Here is a 19,535-nt window from a genome sequence, read left to right as displayed (position 1 = left end):
TTTTCTTTTTTCTTTTATTGAGGTATAGTAAAGCAAACCAATTTTAAGAATACGGCTCAGTGCATAAACAAGAACACATTCATGTAACACATATGCAGAAGATGATTTAAAATGCATTTCCAACTCCCTAAGGGCTCTCCTGTGCCCCTTGTAAGAAAAGTCCTTTCCCCAGTCATGATCGCTGTCATCAGAGATTCATTAGGAGTTCAGGCTCTTACTTCCTCTGACCTAAATTACTGCTAATTAACTTTTTAAATAAATTTTATTGTGTTTGTTGAAGGTGCACAGAATGGTATTATGAGATACATATAGACAGTAAATGGGTTACTGTAGTGAATCAAATTAACCATGCTAGCCTTGAACTTGTGATCCTCCTGTCTGTGCTTCCCAAGGGCTGGGATTACAGGCAAGTCCTGTCTGGGGTTTGGTACCATTGGGAAGGGGGAGGATATGAGGAAAGGGTGTAGGAGGGTGAATATGGCAAATACTGTGTACACATGTATGTAAATGGAAAAATGAGACCTGTTGAAACTATAGCAGGAATGGGGAGAAGGGATAAAGGAGAATCATGGAAGAGATGGATTCAAGTATGATATATTTGATATATTGTAAGAACTTTTATAAATGCCATAGTGTATCCCCACCTAGAACAATAAATTTTTTTTTTGATTACTGACTACCTCCTTCTCACCCTGCTTTCCCTCAGTTTATCTGTCCTATGCTGCAAGATTTATAGCTCCAAATTACAGTGTGGAGGTCCCTTGAAGGGCTACATTGCTCCTGCATTGAACCCCAACTTCTATCCCAGGCAATGGGATGCTCTTCTCTACCACACAATGCAATGCTCTTCAATGTCAAAAGACCTAGTCCCTGTTCTGTGAGCACACACACTGTGCTTGCCCTTCTGGGCCTTCTCTTCCATGGACTGTGACACAGCCCCCGTGCCACAGGGTCCACATGCAGTTTCTTGCAGACACATGTTCATCGTTCAAAGAACATCTCACCCAAAAACCTTTCACAAACTCCTCCTGCGGATGCTGCAACCTTTCCTTAGGTGTCACACAGGATTACTCCTACTTCCTGGATGACACTAAACATAATTCTTGACACACAGCTTCCCATGTGCATATCCCCAAAGGCTTACTACAAATTCAGTATCAGTATCCTGAGCTCTGGAATTCTGAGATTTCTCAAATTAATAAGCTTTTTTGGAAACAGGAAAAGAGACAGAATGACTAGGGTTTCTTATTTGGCCAGTGTGTGTGTGAGGGATCACCTCATTATCAATACCATTTCATTACAGATACTAGAGTTACATATAAAAACTGGAGATATAATCTTAGAATAAAGTGGTCAGACATTCAATGAATACATTGGTTTATGATAAATTCACCACACTGTCTTTATTTTTCACACTTGTTATTCTCACAGACTCACTGGCTCCAGGATCTAGAAACCTGACTTCCCTGTGATCCCCAGTACAGCAACATACACACAGAAAGTGCTCAGTGAATATTTACATCAAGTAGTTTAGTCACGGGAAAACATGTGGTTTAAAGACGAGGAGCATTTTAGCACTGCTTCCATCCTGACAGGTGAACCCAAGTACCACGAGCACAGCAGTGGGGGATGGGGAGCAACATCCCAGTGATGAGAAGGACCACAGGATCCAGCCTATCACACGGTCAGACAAAATCCAACATCAATCCCATCTCGTGTGCCCATGTGACAATGCACACAAGCAGTCGACTTCACCCTTGGTACAGGTGACTAACTCATTGTCACAAATCTCAACTTAAGTACAATGCATAATAATGAACCTCAGAAGTGTGTGTTGGGGCAAGTGGGGATGGGAAGTGAGAAGAAAGGGCACCGCAGTCAGTTGTGCAAAGCATAAGGCACCGGGCTAGAAGAGAGAGCGGGGGCTGAAATCAAACCCGTGCTGTACTTGCCAAGCCAGGTGTCCTTGTCTGAGTTGCATCTACCCACAGGAAGAAACACCCCTTTCTGATTTGCACAAAGAACCAAGCCTTTAGTAATCCAGACTCTGACTTTCAATTCAAGGCCAAGAATATGTCAAGTCAAATACATACATAAGGGTGAATCTTGTGTTACATGATTTATAACTCAATAAAGCTTTGATCAAGATGCATGTGTATACATGTATACACATACCCACACACAACAAAATAAACCCTTATTCAGTGAGATAACAAAGAAGGAAGAGTGCATGAAGAGGGGGATATTAAAAATATTTACAGGAATCATTTTAAATGCCATTTCTAATCCAACACAGTAGTGTAAGCTTGTAAGTCCCAGCTACGTGTGAAGCAAGAAGCTTTAGGCCAGGAATTCAGGGCCAGCCTAGACAAATATAGAAAACCATGTCTGAAAACAAAGATTGCCATTTCTTCTTAAAAGCTGTATTTGTATATTATTAAAATCCATTAAAATGGTCTCTTTAAGGACTTATACCAACAATTTAGTTTTTTGTATTATTTTAAAATAATTATCTCTCTCTTCAACAAAATTAGAGATAAAGGCAAAATAGTTTCTGCCTGGTAGTACAGGGGGAGAGGGAGGGGATGGAGGGAAAGAGAGGGGACGGGGGAAAGAGGGGAGAAATGACCCAAACATTGTATGCACGTACGAATAAAAGAAATAAAATAAGTATCAAACCAAGGCAACAAAAAAATCATCTATTCATCTTTGACTAACCTAGTTTGGCAAATTTATACTCAGCAATAGCTATAGGGTCTATGGATAAAAAATTAAATCTTCTAAAAACACTCAGAGTCTAAATGCTCTTCTGGTCATTTGATGATGAGATCCTCTATATTCCTGGCTAAGAACTAAAAATAAACTTCATTTAATCATTCATTCAACCAACATTATAGAATACCCACGAGCTGCAGACTTTGGGCCAATTTTCTTTATACATCTTTAGTGTTTAAATATAACTCATGTTTTTGAACCATGTCTGGTCACAGCAAGTTTCTCAAACAAGTTCCCCTTGAGAACCTGGTCCCAAGAACAGAGGTGTCACACCAGCTGCCAAGCTGCCTTCCTACCTGGATGGTGGTGTTGCCTCCTTCCAGAAGGGCAATGGCCAGGAGAATGCTTTCATGGAATACTCTGTCACTAGATGCATTCATTATGAGGTCGATTACCAAATTGGAGGCTCCCTCCTTGTCAAGGTGACACTGGACCTCAGCCAGGCTCATCTCACCCCTGCTCGTGGAGCTGGATCCGGAGCCTCCCCCTAGAAAGACAGAACATTGTTCCTTTAAGCACAGTGAGAACGATTAGCATTTCTGCATACTCACTATGCACCATCACTTTATGCTGTAAAACTTGACCTGAATTATCTATTTTAATCCTCTCAAAACCCCACAAGAAAAGTAATGCTTATCAACACAGAGAAATCAAAGTGCCTGTCCAAGGATGCCTCATTTGAAAGTAGCCAAGCTGGTGTTGAACTCAGGCAGGTAAAGATGAAGGAAGGATGATATAATTTCATTACATGACCCAAAGTCACCCAACCAAGACTTTCTCTCACACATTAAAGCACAAAGACTTTAGATAGAATTATCAAGAACTAGTTAAAGAGACAAGCCAAACTTAAACACTTCTTGGAACACTCCCAAGAAGGCATAGCCTATAACAATCACTGTAATTCTCTAACAAACCATCCCTAACCCCAAACTCACGCTTTCACATGACTCATCTATTCATTCATTTATTCAGGGGTTAACATGGAACCAAAAGCTGGGATAGGAAGAGAACAAAAAAAGTTTTCATCTTCACAGAGATTCAGACGACAGGAATGTACTTTAAGAAGAGACGGACTGTGCCATTCAGTGGAATGGATTCTGATTGTTTCAGGAAAGTATGTATTCAAGAACCTCCCTTACATTATTACTGGCAATGACTAAAATACTAAAGTACATAGAGATATGGTCTGATCAATTTCAGAAAGCAAAAAGTCATCTAGCAGTACTTCTCTGAAGAGCTCAATTCAAATGCCACATCCTTTATGCTGCTTGTCTTTGGTGATGGCCCTTATACTACATCAGAAGAACTGAGGTGCACATCTTTGCTCAGCTTAAATCTGACTTGCAGCATTTCTCCCTCATGATGACTCCCAAAGGCCTCACATACCTGCTGAATAATGCCATTACAGAAACTAAACAGAAATACTTTTGAGACGAAAGAGAAATTTATCTGCATGAGAATCACTTGGTACTTTTGGATTTAAAAAGGTGGGCTCCTGTCTCTAGGATGCCCCAAGAATCACCAAAGCCTGCATAGGTCCATGAAATGAGCAGACACACTTCAAGTTTTCATTTGGTGAGAAGTTCCAAGCTCCCTCCTTGGAAATTGCTAGGATATATTTATTGAACACCCAGTATTCTTGTGCTTACACTGAACCAGCTAAAGAGCTGAAGCTGCCCTACAATAACTATTACAAGACAGGTATGGTATCAGACAATATGCATTTTTGTTTCGGGCACTGAGCTGCTAACTCCCCAAAAAAACCTAAACTAGGTAAAACCCACCATGGAATTCAATATTTTTGCAGCTCTTAAATGTAATTATGCCTCAAATAATTGGGAATATTTTAAAAGATTTTTAAAAAACTGCTTCTACATGGGATTTTTTTTTTTTGTAAACTCCTATAAGAGTTTAAAGATGCACGCAGCTTAGGCATTAGAATTGGACACAACTGGTTCAAATAATAAAACAGCCACTAAAAAGCTTCCATTCCACTATTAAACTGGGATACTGACAGTACCCATCATAACCTGGAAGACAAAATGAGATAAAGATGCAAAGTGTTTGGAAATCCCCTTGGCGCTCAGTAAATATACAGAAAGTGCTAACTTTCATTATCCTGGCTGCCTATATCCTCATCCTTTTATGGGAAGACATGAGTCCTAGTGATCACAAACAGTTCCTTGAATCTTTCAAATATTACCAAGAGGATGACTGCATGGGAAAGGGGAGGAAAAAAACGTAGCCAAAATTTAATTGCAGGGAAATGCTATTTTGCAAGAAAATATGTTTAGACATCAATCTGATAGTAAAACAAAGATGAAAGAAGTGGCTAAAAATCACACTTGCAAAACATACTCATCTAAGTTTCAACCTGTTAAGCAGAAGCAACCAGCTATCATGTGACATGCTTAATTCAGACATGAAGCTCATTAGCACAGCACATAGCCTACCTCCTCCCCCAGGCTTGCTGGGTCCTCCTGGTGACAGTGGGCCATTGCCAAAGCTGGTAAGGCTCTCTCTTCTTCCTGAAGGTCTGATGTTTCCATAGTAACGGTTGACCAGAATTTGCCTGAGCGCCTCACCCTTAATTCAAACAGGATAATGAAATCAGGTTCTGAATTTAAAGCACAACTGAGAGACTAATATTTAAAAAAAAAAAATGGTACTCGGGTATAATTGGCCCAGTTTCACTCAGTGAAAAAATAAATGATTAAAAAAGGCATTTGGAAACTCTGAAGTCAACTTCGATGTTTTTTCAGGGAACCAGATCTTTTTTTTTTTTTTTTAAATGGTAGCAATCTATAATATTAAATATCTGAGTACCCTCTTACATAATGATAAAGACAGTAATTCCAAAAAGCAACTAACAAAAACAGAAACAAACAAAAAGCCCTTTGGGTTAAGCTGATAAAATCTAACAAACTAAAAATTTTACAGGTCAGCTTCCACATAACAGTATAAAAATGTTACTCGAAGCACTGGGTTTATTTCCAACACCCCAAGAAAATATTAACATATCACAGTACAAGAGTGTAAGCTCATATAATGATGTAATAAGTCAAAAGCAAGCCTTTCTTACAAAGATAATCAATAGGTCAATGGGGAAAGAAAAATAATGTTACAGGAAACAAATTGGTGGCAGATATCAAATATGTCAATCAAAAATAAGAACTGTGGATGAAATGACACTATGTCTGGAATTTGCTTTTCAAATAATATGGGAGAAGCAGAAATAGGGAGGACATGAGTTGATAGTTGGTGGAGCTGAGTTATGAATAGGAGTTGTCTAAACTCTTGAATTCTTTCATATATAGTTCAACTTTTCTACAATAAAAATACTTAAAAATATAAACATAAAGGAACCCGGGACGGAGGATATAATTATTCTTTCTCATAACTCTAAAGAAGAAAACAAATGGATTTGTTCACTCATCTAGGGTGCATGGGCAAGCTAGCATAGAGAAGCACGATTTAATCTCATCCTGTAACATTTCCCGTCATATTCCCAAAGGACCCCAGACCACCTCTTATTGGAAATTCTAAAAGTCAAAGGCTTTATGAATTTCCCCTGGACTGTTTCCACAGGGACAAAGTAGTAAGATATGGAGTTCCTCTGGTGCACCATCAAGAGAGGTAAGTGAGAAGTCTAGCAGAGAAAGGTGTTGAAATTTAGCCGGTCTCTAAAATAGAGACTCCAGAGTTCTTCTGAAGAGACCTGGGAACTGTAACATGAGTCAGTAGAATTTAAAGTGATTTGTTAATAAGCTCTGAGAATAGGTCTGGAGACATCAAGTGAGCTGTTTGCAAAACGAGCTGGGAGGGAGAACACAGAGGGGGAGGGGTATCCTGAGGGAGGCAGGGAGCCAAGGAAGGAAGGAAAAGGCAGAAAACCATTGAATCCTGTCAGCGGTCAAAACCAAAGTCCCAGGGCTACACTGCCAGGTTTATCTCCTTTGTTAATTCATGCTGCTAGCCAAAGAGAGTATGGGAACAAAATAGAATCAAGTAAACAGGTGAGAGGGGATGGCGATGGAAGAAGAGTACTGATTTTTAAATGAATGTGCTTGGAAAAAAAAAAATCCCCACTTTCCCTTTTCCATTCTACCTACAAATAAGTCTCTCATTATATTTCAACAAAGAAGGGCACCTTACTGGCTCATGAAACTCATTTTCCACCTGGGCTAACTGTAAATTTTAAATTAGAACAGTGCTTCCAATGAGGAAGTTACTTGCAATGTTTTAAGTGCGTTTAAAATAAACTGCTTGCCAGTGAGGAAAAATAAGCGGCAGCACAAGATTCTTTTGGGGCTTAGAAAACCCTATTTTGATATAAAGGTATAGCTTAACTGATGTTCCCATCAATGTTCTCCAAAGCTATCACTGAGAAATTGGGAATTTAAAAGGCTGACCTCATCAGACGAACATAAATTTTAAAGGAGCATATAAGAAGGACTAGTAAGAACAGAAAGTGGAGAGAACAGGTAACTACCATGTTGAATACAATCAATTAAATATGATTTCCCTCTTTAAATATCATGATGCATCTATTTGATTTAGTTTGCGTGAGACTTCAGAGGAATGGCTGGCAGCAAATGCTTCTAAGCCTCTAACTGTATCTTGTTGGGGGATCTGCAGCCACTCAGACAAAGACCTATCAAGAGAAGAGTCTGGAAGACCACAGAGCTGAAATGTCAAGTCAAAGGAAGTGTGGTGGGGACCAGTAACAAGCACAGCCTCCCTGACATTCCACCTAGGACCAGAGAGACTCAGGTTTTTGCCTCCTGCTGTTCTATTTTCCTTTCCCTCCTCATGATCTTGAGAGTGAAGAGCAAGACCCTGGTCAGTTTGCAATCAAGCAGGCAGGAGGTAAAGAAAGGAGCACGTGGACCCAGAACAGGAAGTCCATGTTTATGCAGCCTGAATGCCAAATTGAAGACACAGAGGGATAGCACATTACCATTCTGCTTCTCTTCAACAGGAAAACCCAACCCGTTACCATAGCAACTGATGCATCAAATGGTACATTTTCCCCATAAGAGAATATCATGAAATGTACTCATTATGGGGGATGGGGGAGAGATACACATTCCACCCCACTAACTTTTTCCCTGTCTTAATTATAAGGTTTTTGGTACTTATTCATCTTACCTTCTGTCCCCTTCCACACATACATTTAAATGTATGGGAAAAAAGCAAAAACAAAAACACAAACACAAAAAACAAAAATTGAGCAAGTGGAATTTGTTTTGGGTTATTCTTAAGTAACAAATGAGTTGGGGTTTTCTTTCTTTCTTTTTTTTTTTTTTTTTGAGAGAGAGAGAGAGAATAAAGACTAAGAATTTTAGATAGAAGGGAGATATGAAGGGAAAATCAGTAAGCATTATTGAAAGTTATGCAAATCCCTAATGTGAAAACTGAGGTCCAAGGAAAGTTCTGGTTTTTTGAGCCATTGGTTTAATTTAAGAAAAATTAAAATCTGCAGAGAAAAGCCTTCTTAATCATCTTGATACAAAATTACTCAACAGCACTAAGCTGTTCACAATGTACTAGGCTAAGAAATCTGATTGTAGAGAGGGGAAAATGACTTCTTCAGCATTAGCATTTGGCTACTTGAGTAGTTTTTATTTTGTTTTTATTAATGATATCCACTTCCCCCCAGCAGTTTACACCTCCAATATACAGACAAATAGTAAGAAATTCCACACGTATTATTACCTAAGACTGAGAAAAGGAAAAGTCAAAGTTCTATTTGTAATAGGTATCCTGTTCAGACAGTGACAATGCAAAGGTAAATCAGTGATGCAAAGTAACAAGAGGGAGCTCCCACCTTGCTGCTGTGCTAAGAGTTTCATTTGTGTCAATTAAACTAGTGGCCAATGAAGTATGTGGGAATACAATCATACACAGTTAATACTGTCACATACCAAGGAGAGAGAAGTGACCTTTTGCTTTCCCAGGCTCCAGCCACTTAAAGATCATGGACTTCAGGCAATATCATCCTCTCAGACAGTGAGTCTCTCACACCTTAGTCAGCATTGAAGTAGCTCCAAATTTAAAAATACCTTCCTTGAATATGGTTGATTTACTTTACACACATATATGAATATGGAACACTGAAACCTGCTGAAGTTGTTTTAAGAAGGGAATAGAGTAGGAGGGAGAATAATGGAGAGGATAAGGCAAACCGGGGTATAATATATGTATATAGGGAAATATCACAATGAAACCCCTGTGTAACTATCATATACTAATAAAAATGGTTAAAGAATAAATAAATAAATAAATATACTTTCATTTTCCTATTTCTGTTGTCTACAAAATCACCTATGCACTTGACTGATGAATACATTAAAGTATCCTTTAATCAGATTTCAGGTACCATACATAGTGCTTTATACAAACCACTCAGTATAATAATCCTAAGGGATGATTTTATAGCAAAAGAAACTGAGGCACAGAGAGGTTAAATAATGTGCCCCAATCACATATCTAGTATCTGGAAAAGGGGACTTGCACCTGTTTCTAACTTGAAAGATTTTCAATACTGGCTCCCCTAAGAGCTTAGGGGATAAGGGACAGCTGGGTGCTTTTGCCAACTAATTCTAACACCCAGGTTAATTCTTAAGAGGCAGACAAAAATGGAAAATACATGAGTGTAAGGTGCCCTTGGTCAATGAACTGCAGGAGATACGGGATGTCAGACAGGAAGGGCTATAGTATCATGCTCCGAAATCTGCCAAAATGCAAACTTACTGGGAGCTGTTCCCTAGTTGTAGCCTGAGAAATTATAAAGTTTATTTCTCCATTGGAGCAAGAGAACAGATCTGCAATAGGACAGGACTGGGGCAGGGGCTGAGGTGTGTGAGTAGAAACATAGGTGCATCAGGCTACACATTCACCTCAGGCATAAATTCTCCAGGTCTCAAAGGACCACATTTCCAAGGCAGTCTTCACAATTACCATTCATTTTCTAACCCTGTGACCTCAGATAAGGTGTTCAATCTCTCCAAGTCTCACCGTCCTTAACTGTGAAGTGGACATGAACGCCTTTATCATAAGGTCAGTGGAAGCATTAATAAAAATTGATGCGAGAACATATAACACACTCATAGCACAGTAATGAGCATATGGTATGCTCAGAAAAGCAAGACATCTGGTTATCTTCCAAAAATGGACAAAGTGAAAATCAGTGCTGGCCAGCATACTTATGGATAAATACATAACCTTCTAGAAAATGATTTGGTGATGCATGACAGCATGTAATGAAGCATCTTCCCTTTGGCCTAGGAATTCCCCTTCTTGGAATCTATTCAAAGATATAAATATTTGTTCATTTCCTTGTCAAAGGGAAAAAGCTACAAACCCTTTGTTAATCTGGTGAACTTTAAGCAGCCAGTAACTTTCAAAGACTTTCCAAAAATCCCTCTGATATAATGCTAAATGACCAAGGAGGGTGAAAAGTTGTCCGCTTACAACACTTCAATGGTGATAAGGATGCACAAGTGTTTGTTGTGCATTTTATGCTCCCAGGGGTAAAAAGGGGACTGAAGGAAACAGGGAAAAGGCAGCAGCTTTCAAAGCTGGGTAGTGTAATTAGGAACTGTCTTCATTATATTTTTGTGTTTATTCTAAGCTATCAATAATAATCATCAGTTACTACAGAAAAAAATTTGTTTGGACTTCACCTAAGGAGAACGCCAGCACAGGAAAAGGGAGGACATGAAAAGTTTTCTTGGTCATTATTTGGAGCCTGGCTGGGTGCAGTGCTCCGTGATAGGTAGACCTGCCACTTGGTTTCACTTAAATAAAAGACTGTGATTGGTACTGAGCCAAATAATGTTTGAACAACATCATCAACAACCAAGCTGTGTGAAATCCCTGTGTGTGGCTGAGGGTATAGTAAGATCATTAACTCCCAACACACAAGACTCAGGACTACATACCCTTTTATGGTCTTCCAGTTGCCTCAGGGGTGGACTTGGTTCAAGCTCCTGCTAAGCATGCAGAAATTCCATTTTGAGACACTACCATCTTCAGCATCAGTCACAAACAAAATATATCCCAAGCTCATACACAGTCAAGTTTACACAAAAGAACCAACCTGTTTGTGCTTCCCCCCCATGTGCTAATGCTCAATTATTTTAGACTCTGCTTAATCATTTAATTTTCCCAAACCCCAACCCCACTGCATTATTTAAAATGTGCAGACATAGGACCTTTTGGCCAATGCTGCTTTTTGCAAGATTAAGAATGGAAGTTCATATTAACTTCAAAGGGGCTGTAAAGCAAAACTCAACCAGGCAGCTCCTATGACTTACACATGCACTATACATAGCACATGCAGGAGGACATCAGTGCACATGATTGGAGCAGACATATACATGGGACCACAGCTCTCCGCAACCCACCAGTGGATAAGTATTCTAATCAAAACTGTTAGTGCAGAGCTCTGATTAGAATATCACAGACTGATCATTAGAAAACATCCACACTGCAACTTAGCTATCCTAGCCTTTGTGTTTCATTTAAAGATTCCCAATAGACTTGTTTCAAATAAAGTTCATTTCATTCTAGCTTAAACTCCTATGGTTCTAGAACAGTTTCTGAAATAAATGACACCTGGAAATATGCCTCCCCCAAAAGCTTCTCTTTGATCTCACACACTTTAATAAATTCTCATTTAGCAAGTATAGTTAGTGGCAGGAAGGACAGAACAGAAAGAGCACCTTGTGAAACTACAAATTTCTTAGCAGTTTCTACTACAACTATAAATTAGTATCTAGAATTTTGAAATTGTGTCACCTTTGCATAGGATCCAAGGTCAATTCAATATAACATAAAGGTGTCAACATTCCAGAATTTCTCAGTGGAACTTTTTGCAAGACTGAGATGGTTTTGTGAGAAGACCTTCAGAGGTGCACATCTTCTCACCTGGAGGACGCTTGGTTTAATGCCTTCTCCTGAGAATTTTCTTTCTATACCAAAGCTACATCCACCACAGCAATGATCAGCTCTCAGTCAACTAATGACCTCCCTCCCATGCCTACCACCAGGACACACATCTCATCATGGCAATTCAGACAGCCAGGACAACTTAGAAGCACCCATATTTGTTGGTACTGCAAATATAGGTGAGCGACACACCTCTGTGGAGTTCTCGGATTCCGGTGCTTGTGGCAGCTAGGTGGGAGTAAAATGAAGCATGTTAGTTACTTCACTTGCATTTATTTCATAGGCCACAGAAAAGTCCAGAGACCAACACTCAAGGACAAAACACAGAAGGAAAGATCAAAGACGAGGTAACCTTGTTGTGTCATTCACTACCTGGGCTTTGGCCATTGAGGTGACCAAATACTTGCTCTTTTAAATTAAACTGAATGTGGTCTGTTGGAAGAGACGATCATTCTTAGATGGGGGGGAACATATTTAAAGTAAGGAAAGAAATAAAGGCTACTGCTAACCAAGAAGGAACTACGTCATAAATGAAACAGCATCATCAACCAAAGGAAGAGACTTTGCACATGGGTGTCCTGCTGAACTGAGAGAAGAGAAGCAATGCTGTGGGTACCAGAGGCTCATCAATGGCACCAGGGGGTGAGATGGCAGCAGAGCCAAGTCGGGGAAAACTTCTGCATTGCCACTCCACTGGGAAAATGTCTCCTGTGGGTTTATACTTTCTCCTGTGTCTTTGCTTTTCCACACTCTGTCCTGCAGCAGAAAGCCCTGGCTCAAGCTTAGGAGATGAAGGTTCCTCCTCCAGCATCCCTGGGAAAAGGAAGGGAGGTGCCTGCATTCAGGGCACTTTGTAGAGGCCCATCCCATCCTTAAGTTTTCCTGGGATGGGGAGGAGCTTCATAGACTGAGTTCCCTGACCTCCTTCTTTCCATACCATATAGACATCCCCTTCTACCCCTTCCCCCTTTCTTTCAAAATTTCTAACAGAGGAGAGATAAGAAGCCATAGCCCAAGGGCATGTGACTGAACCTGAGGGTGTGTGGTGGCTAAAAGGTGGGGTTAGAGAAAAGTCCAATACTCCATGAGAAGACAGTGCCACGAATCTGTCCAAAGGACACGTGCTTGAAGCAGGGAACTGATGTCAAACCTTGCACAGGCTGCCCTGGATCTAAACCACGCACCGGTGGCATGCCTAACTGGTGCAAGGTGCAGTTGGGGGCCAAGGAATGAAGCCAAGGCTCACGCTGTAACTGTGTGACCTTGGCCTCTGGGACTGCTCTAGCAACACGGCACACCCTTTCTGAGGCCAGAAGGTGGCTGTGAGTGGCAGGACAGAGCGGGTGCTGAACACATGGGAAAACTGAAGCTGTAGGTCTGGGGTGTCTCAAGCCAGTTCAAGGCTTTGGTAGTTTTGATTCCAGTACAAGGCTGCTATCATGCAAACTAAAAATTTCTTTTCAAAAATTTCCCACTGGGTAAAATGAAAGGGATGGGATTATACTGCTTCGCCAGAGACAGTGAGGCAAAAATGGAGGGTTGCCTACTCACTCAGTCCTGGACAGAAGATCTTTCATTCGGGAGTCTGACACCACTACTCCCAGGGAGAAAATTTCCCTGTGAAGCACCCAGCCTCCAGGTACACATAGGGAGGTGCAGAATGGTAGAAAGTACTACATTGTGGCAAAAAAATAGAAACAGAGCGCAGGTGTATGTATTTTTAAAATCATAAAAATAGTAAATGAGCCAATAATGCACTTTTAACTTTGCCCTTACATTCCATACGCTTTAGGCTAAAATTTTACTTTAAAATTTATAACATTTTTGCTTTCTTCTCTCAGTACAAAAAGGACACATAAAAATCAGAAGCGAAACAACTGTCCATACATTTTAGAGCAGCCACAGATAGACAGAAGATGATCTTCCATTTGCATTGGCCATACTCCCACTAGAATATCCTTTAGGTTTATCCTATATGACTGGAACGAAAGGATTACAGGCAGGGATTTCCTGCAGAACTCACGTAGTGACTCTCTTCTTCCTTTGTCAATCAAAACCAAAGCCAAAAGAAATAAAGAAGGAAGTAGAACTGGTGTGTCTTTTTGTTCATTTTAGTTCTCTACTAAAGCATCTTGAATTGTTTTACAGTGGCCATAGGCAGTGTACAATTGTTCTCACAGTCGATTTCCTCCCTAAATGACTGTTGTGCTTGCTTTAAAATCAGTTTGATTTTTAAGACAAAAATTAAATTTAAACTAATTAGCTACCTATTTTTTTTTCTCTTTGAAAATCTCATAAAGCTGTTTGGGATAGCAGAGGATGCTTTGCAGCCTTTGGAATCACTATCTAATTATAAGGACAACTTTTACTGCTTTCTATTTGTGGTAGTGAATGAAAAAGTCAAGAGCACTAATGGTGTCACGTGACCAGGGCTCATCCAGGGTTTGGCCTTAGCTCTCTGTGAGATTCTGTGACCATCATTGAACCTCTTCAGGCTTCCATCTTCTCACCTATTCAAGGAGACTAGAGCAGGTATTCTTTCAGAATGCCTTCCAGCTAAAATATCAAGTAACACTTGGTATGTTTTCAGTGAATTTCATTTCATAAAATCTAACAGGCAAGTTCCCTAAATAATTCAACCTCTTCCATTAAAAAATGCTTCCAAGCATGGGAAAGACCAGACCAAACCTAGTACACAATTTGGTAAAACAAGCACCAGCCTATACCAGCACCTCCTCCCCTAAGGATTGCAATCACAGTTCCTTGAGGATAGCGTGATTTTCATGGCAATAAGCTGCAATTTTGGTAAATACAAGCATATTATTAAGATATGCATGTTCAAAGAAGACAGCAGCTATATAAATACAATGCACAATACCAAGAGTGAAGAGTAATATTTAATAAATGAATTTTCTTGAAACAGTCTTACTACTATCAAAGATTTTTTTTTTTTACATGAAAGATGAAGATTTCAACGAACATTGAAAGGAAGAATGTTTTGAGAACGCAGGCATGTCTGAATGTCACCAGTCCTGTATTCTTCCTCCTTGTGCCAGGATCAATTACTACACTCAGGCAAAGTCTCCCAAACCAGCAGGTGTAAACAGTGATCTGATGTTTCTAGTTCTGAACTTGAAAGCCAAGTGTTATCCCCAATTGTCTCTTCATATTTAGTCTTTGATCTTAAATCTTCCCAATATTTTCAGGTAAGTCCTGCAAAATCTAACTCACTAGAAAAAAAAGAGGAGCTGGGCATTGGGACACATATTTATAATTCCAGTATCAGCAGGCTGAGGATTGCTAGTTCCAGCTAGCCTGGACTAAACAGCAAGATCCTGTCTAAAACCCGAAGAAGAAAAAAAAGAAAAAAAAAAGATTCTACCTTCAAAGTAGCAATTCAAACAACATCTCAAGTCACTGAGTCCTAAGTGTCCTTCCTGAATGAGGACAATATCCAGGGCATCCTAACTATGGCACCTGAGTAACCAGTTACGTGTACGTAAGATGCTCACATACTTGCTTTCAACATATAACATACCTAACGTTTTACCAAGGGATGCGCTTCTGCTGTCATAGGAGGAAATTATACTTTGTAATTCTTAAATGAAAGTAAGCCCACAGACCTTGTTAGGGTTACTATTTCTCATGTTTAAATACACTGTCCTCCCATACCTGTCCAGCTCTCCACCCATCGACTGCAGGTGAGACTACTGCAGGCCAGCACAGAGCACAGCCTACAAACAAGAACCCCTGGGCTTTACTCTTCCTGTAAGGTGGATGATAGACCTGAATGTCAGCATGTCAAGAGAGAATTTACAATTTCTACCTCCTTGGGTTTCTTTTCCAGCCCTCAGCTTCTTTTTACCCCCTCACAACCTCAGAGGAAGGAAACAAAAACAACAGGGAATGAGCTTGCAAGTAGGCTTGTGGGCCTGACCCTGTCCTTCAACAAAGAGAGCAGAAAGCTTTAAAGAAAATTGAACCAAAATAGAAGTTATCTAGAATTTAGAAGAACAATTTCAAACTCTGACATCTGCAAACACAATTCTCTTTTCACCATTTTTGTTTTTAGACACAAAGATCAATAAAAATTATTTTGTTCCAACTATATTTTATAGAACAGGTTCATCAATAGTGTGGTTTAAAAATGCAATCTAATTTGACTAAATTATGCAACTTCAGTTGTGATGGAATAATCTCAGTATTTAAAAAAAAAAAAAAACAAAACAAAACAGAAAAAGCCCTCCCCAGACTCTGCAGTAGCTTCTGTCTGCTCAGAGTTGAGCTTGCTCTGTGGTTGCCAGTGTCTAACAGTAAACAGCCCTGCTGCACTTATTGGCAATTACAGCTGAAGGTCACACATCAGCAGTGAGCCTAAATTCCAGGAAAAAAAGCAGCTCTTATGTAACTGCCGCCTGAATGTTGGCAGGTGCCCAACTCAGCAGTTCACAGCAATGCAAAAAAGTAGGACACCTCCACCGGGGTTGGACGTCATGAGAACGCCCCCTGAAGGTGAAATTTAACAATTCTTCTGATTCTCTCTCACTCTTTCCCCCTCCACTCCCCTCCAACACCCCCATTTTACCAAGTTGCCTGTCAGAGGCATCTCTTATTTGAAGAAGAAACTGGAGGTAGGACAAGTTGAAGATCCAGTAAGAGCAGGCTGCAGCCAGCATAGATAACTAGGAATGTCTGTCTGTTTTGTTTTGTTTTGTTTCGTTTTTTGCTGCAGTGCAGGAAGGCAAACTTGCTAGCTATCACTAGAGGCTGTGAATGACAGCAATCCAATGGTGCTCCCACGTCAAATGCATGGAAATAAATATATCCACTGAGCTCCAGCATGCACCTCCTAAACACAGCAGCCCTTTCCAAGGACATGGAAATGGAGTCTGGAAGAACCACTGTGCTTCTCACCACCTGTGCCTCAGGCCTAAGCACAATCATCTCTTTGAACAGCATGGCGCGTCACGGTTTAGAAAAGCGACTCACATGATTGTCTCACAGCTACTCACTTATTCTTGCCTGACCTCCAAAGCTATTACCTCACCTGGCTTAGGTAGGAGTCCCCAGATGACATATGTTCTTATGACTCCATCTGTTCTTCCTAGATTTCTCACAATGGACAGCTGTCATTTTCATTTGTATTACTATTTGTCCCAAGAAAACTACACATTCCAGCATGGCAGACACTGTATATTTGGGGTATCCAATCCCCCACACTATGACTTGAACATATGAGCACCCAAAAATTAGTCATAGAAATGAACGTCTTTACATCAGCTGGTGTCTGTTTAAAGGCAAGAAAGGGTCTTTCTGGGGTGATGAAAATATTTTATTATATCTTGACTTGAGGGATGGCTACCCCAGTGTACACACATGTAACAACCGATCAAGCTTTAAACTGAAGAAGGAGCTAAAGGGACATGAATGCCAGCAGCTTCCTTTCCCTGCCCTCCCCCAATCTGTCCCTCACACCTGCAGTGGAAAAGATCAAATTAGGGGAGGGGAGTAAGGGTAGTGATTCTGCCTCTTTACTTGCCAAGAAACAAAACAAAACAAAAAAGCACCCTCCACTTCCTGTGTCACGTGAAATTTTATTCTAGGAGACAGCTGGAAAGGGCCCATACCATGTACGTTTCTTGCAGGGAGTCAGTGCCTCTGCCCTCACTTCACCATTTGCTCAGAGCCCTGACGGGGATACAGGATATGCTAAGCCTTCTTCCAGGCAGTTCCCTGCACACCTCTCCTGACATGCTCAGCTGGCCTTTATCATCAAGGAGCAGTGGCCCTTTGTCAATCACGGGTCATGTGGTACCAGTCATGCTTTACGCTGTCTCAGGACCATTTCCCCACCGCATTTAGGATTTGAAACGAGGGCCTGCAGCTTTGGTGTGAGGCCTCCCCCACCCCAGATCCCCAGTCAGCATGAGCTCTCATTAAACCTCTGCAGAACTGCAGCTGTGGGTTGCAGGCTTCCACCAGCGCACACTGACTGAAGGCTTGGTGGGGGGGAAACCACAGGAGCTGTGGTAGTTTCCAGAACAGTACTGATGGTAAAGGCCCATCAGTCATCTCTGCACAGCCGGACAGAGCCAACAGCTTGAGGGACTGGGGACAGGGTGTTGGTGTCCCAGGGTTCTGACGGTTGCCAGGGGTAACAAAGCAGAGGGGATCCACAGTTGCTTCCTCAGGGAATTTTCAAAGAATCCAAGTGCCTGCCAGAACATTCCTCTTTTATAAACAGACAGTATTCTATTTCCTAGAGTATAATTATAAACACACCTGCTCCAACTGTGGAATCTTTCCATAAGCAAGCAATAAACTCCCAGCCAGGAGAACCAAGTTGGATCTTGAGCAAGCAGACACATCAACTGATTACTATGGTACAAAACAGTGTATTAATAACACTGCAGACTCCGATTAGGAAAGGTTTTCCTTCCCTGACTTAATTTGTACTTAAGCAAATAGAAACTCAGCCTCACTAATTCAGGGGAAAAAATTTAAATGAGTGAGGCGTTTATAACTCTAGGTAGAAACAAGGATATTGAAGGGTGCCAAGATACAAATTCAGCACAGAATATTTTTTGGCATACACATAACTCAGAAGTGTAAAAGCTAAATAGGAAGTAGCAAAAGTCACTGTAGTTAAATCAACTAATTAAGCTGCTGTGCTCCCTTTTGTCGTCCCCCCACCCTATCCCATGCTATTCATCCCAGAAGGCCTCCTTGCTTGTTCATGTCTGATTAACATAAGGACAACTCTGTGGTTATGGAACTCACTGTGTAGAACTGTAAGGAGTGGACAGTCATTTGCTAGCACTAGTTAGGCCACTCTTTTGCTATGTGGGTTACAACCAGTCATTTACCTTTTCTGAGCTCCATTCTTGTCTTGAAGTGACTGAACCAAATTCATAACCACTTGTGTTGCTTTCAGTTTGTTTATTTGTTTGTTTTGGTGGGACTGAGGTTTGAACTCAGGGCTTCATGCTTGCAAAGCAGGTGCTCTACCACCTCAGTCACACCTTCAGTCATGTTTTCAGTTTTAAGCCCATGATTCAAACCCTCTTTAGGTAGATCTGAAACATTTGGTAATACCTCTTAAATTATGGTGTATTAAAGTAGACATAATAGTAGGTGACATACTCTATCCCATCCAAAACAAGGCATTGATTGGTCTACCAAGAGGAGGAGCAGATCTCTAAAGTAGACCAGAAAAAGGATTCTAAAAAATCAAGTAAAATTCTATCCCAGCGTGCTCAGTTTGCCAGCCAATTAAACACTCTCAACTACATACATTAATTTTCTATTTAATTTTCCCTGGTACCATTTACCAACTACATATCCAAGTCTAAAAATACATGAAAGAATGTTAAAAATGCACAAAACAGAAAATATGTAAAAGGCCTCCAAATCTCAAACAAAATGACCACTCACTTTTCTAGAAGTCATAGAACCAGTATATTCCTAATCCCAGGAGTGGACCTCCAACAGTACTTTCAAATTCACATGGCCTTTTGAAAATATTTGTATGAGCCCTCACACTCAATGTTTTTCAATGCGTAGACCAAGAGAGTAGTGGCTTGGGTTTGTTTTTTTTTTTTTTTTTGCTCTGTTTTTGTTTTCCTGCTTTCTAACCACGCCAATGCAATCATCTCTCTTTGGGTCAGATGGTTTACACAACAGATAGAAAAGCTCTTTAGGTTAACATCAAAAGTGAGCTTCAAAGATAAGGTCACAGCCAGCATCAAGCACAGACTTAGTTGAGATTCTAGATAGGGAATGACTGAAATCTTAGGGCAGTTTAG

At 40.5% G+C, this 19,535-nt stretch overlaps 1 protein-coding gene across 1 annotated transcript in view; it reads right to left on the bottom strand.

The window, feature by feature from the left end:
- Window positions 1-19,535, bottom strand: part of Itpr1 (inositol 1,4,5-trisphosphate receptor type 1) — a 318,227-nt gene that overhangs the window by 99,226 nt on the left and 199,466 nt on the right. Inside the window, exons 41-44 of the mRNA XM_020184001.2 lie at window positions 11,923-11,958; window positions 10,722-10,769; window positions 5,229-5,361; window positions 3,072-3,262 (exon numbers count right to left, since the gene is read on the bottom strand). Coding sequence (XP_020039590.1) covers window positions 3,072-3,262; window positions 5,229-5,361; window positions 10,722-10,769; window positions 11,923-11,958 — 408 coding nt within the window. The remainder of the gene's footprint in view (window positions 1-3,071; window positions 3,263-5,228; window positions 5,362-10,721; window positions 10,770-11,922; window positions 11,959-19,535) is intronic.

This window comes from Castor canadensis, chromosome 10, assembly GCF_047511655.1.
Source record: "Castor canadensis chromosome 10, mCasCan1.hap1v2, whole genome shotgun sequence".
NCBI lineage: Eukaryota > Metazoa > Chordata > Mammalia > Rodentia > Castoridae > Castor > Castor canadensis.
The sequence above is the reverse complement of the archived record's forward strand: the minus strand, read 5'-3'. Positions and strand labels throughout refer to the sequence as shown.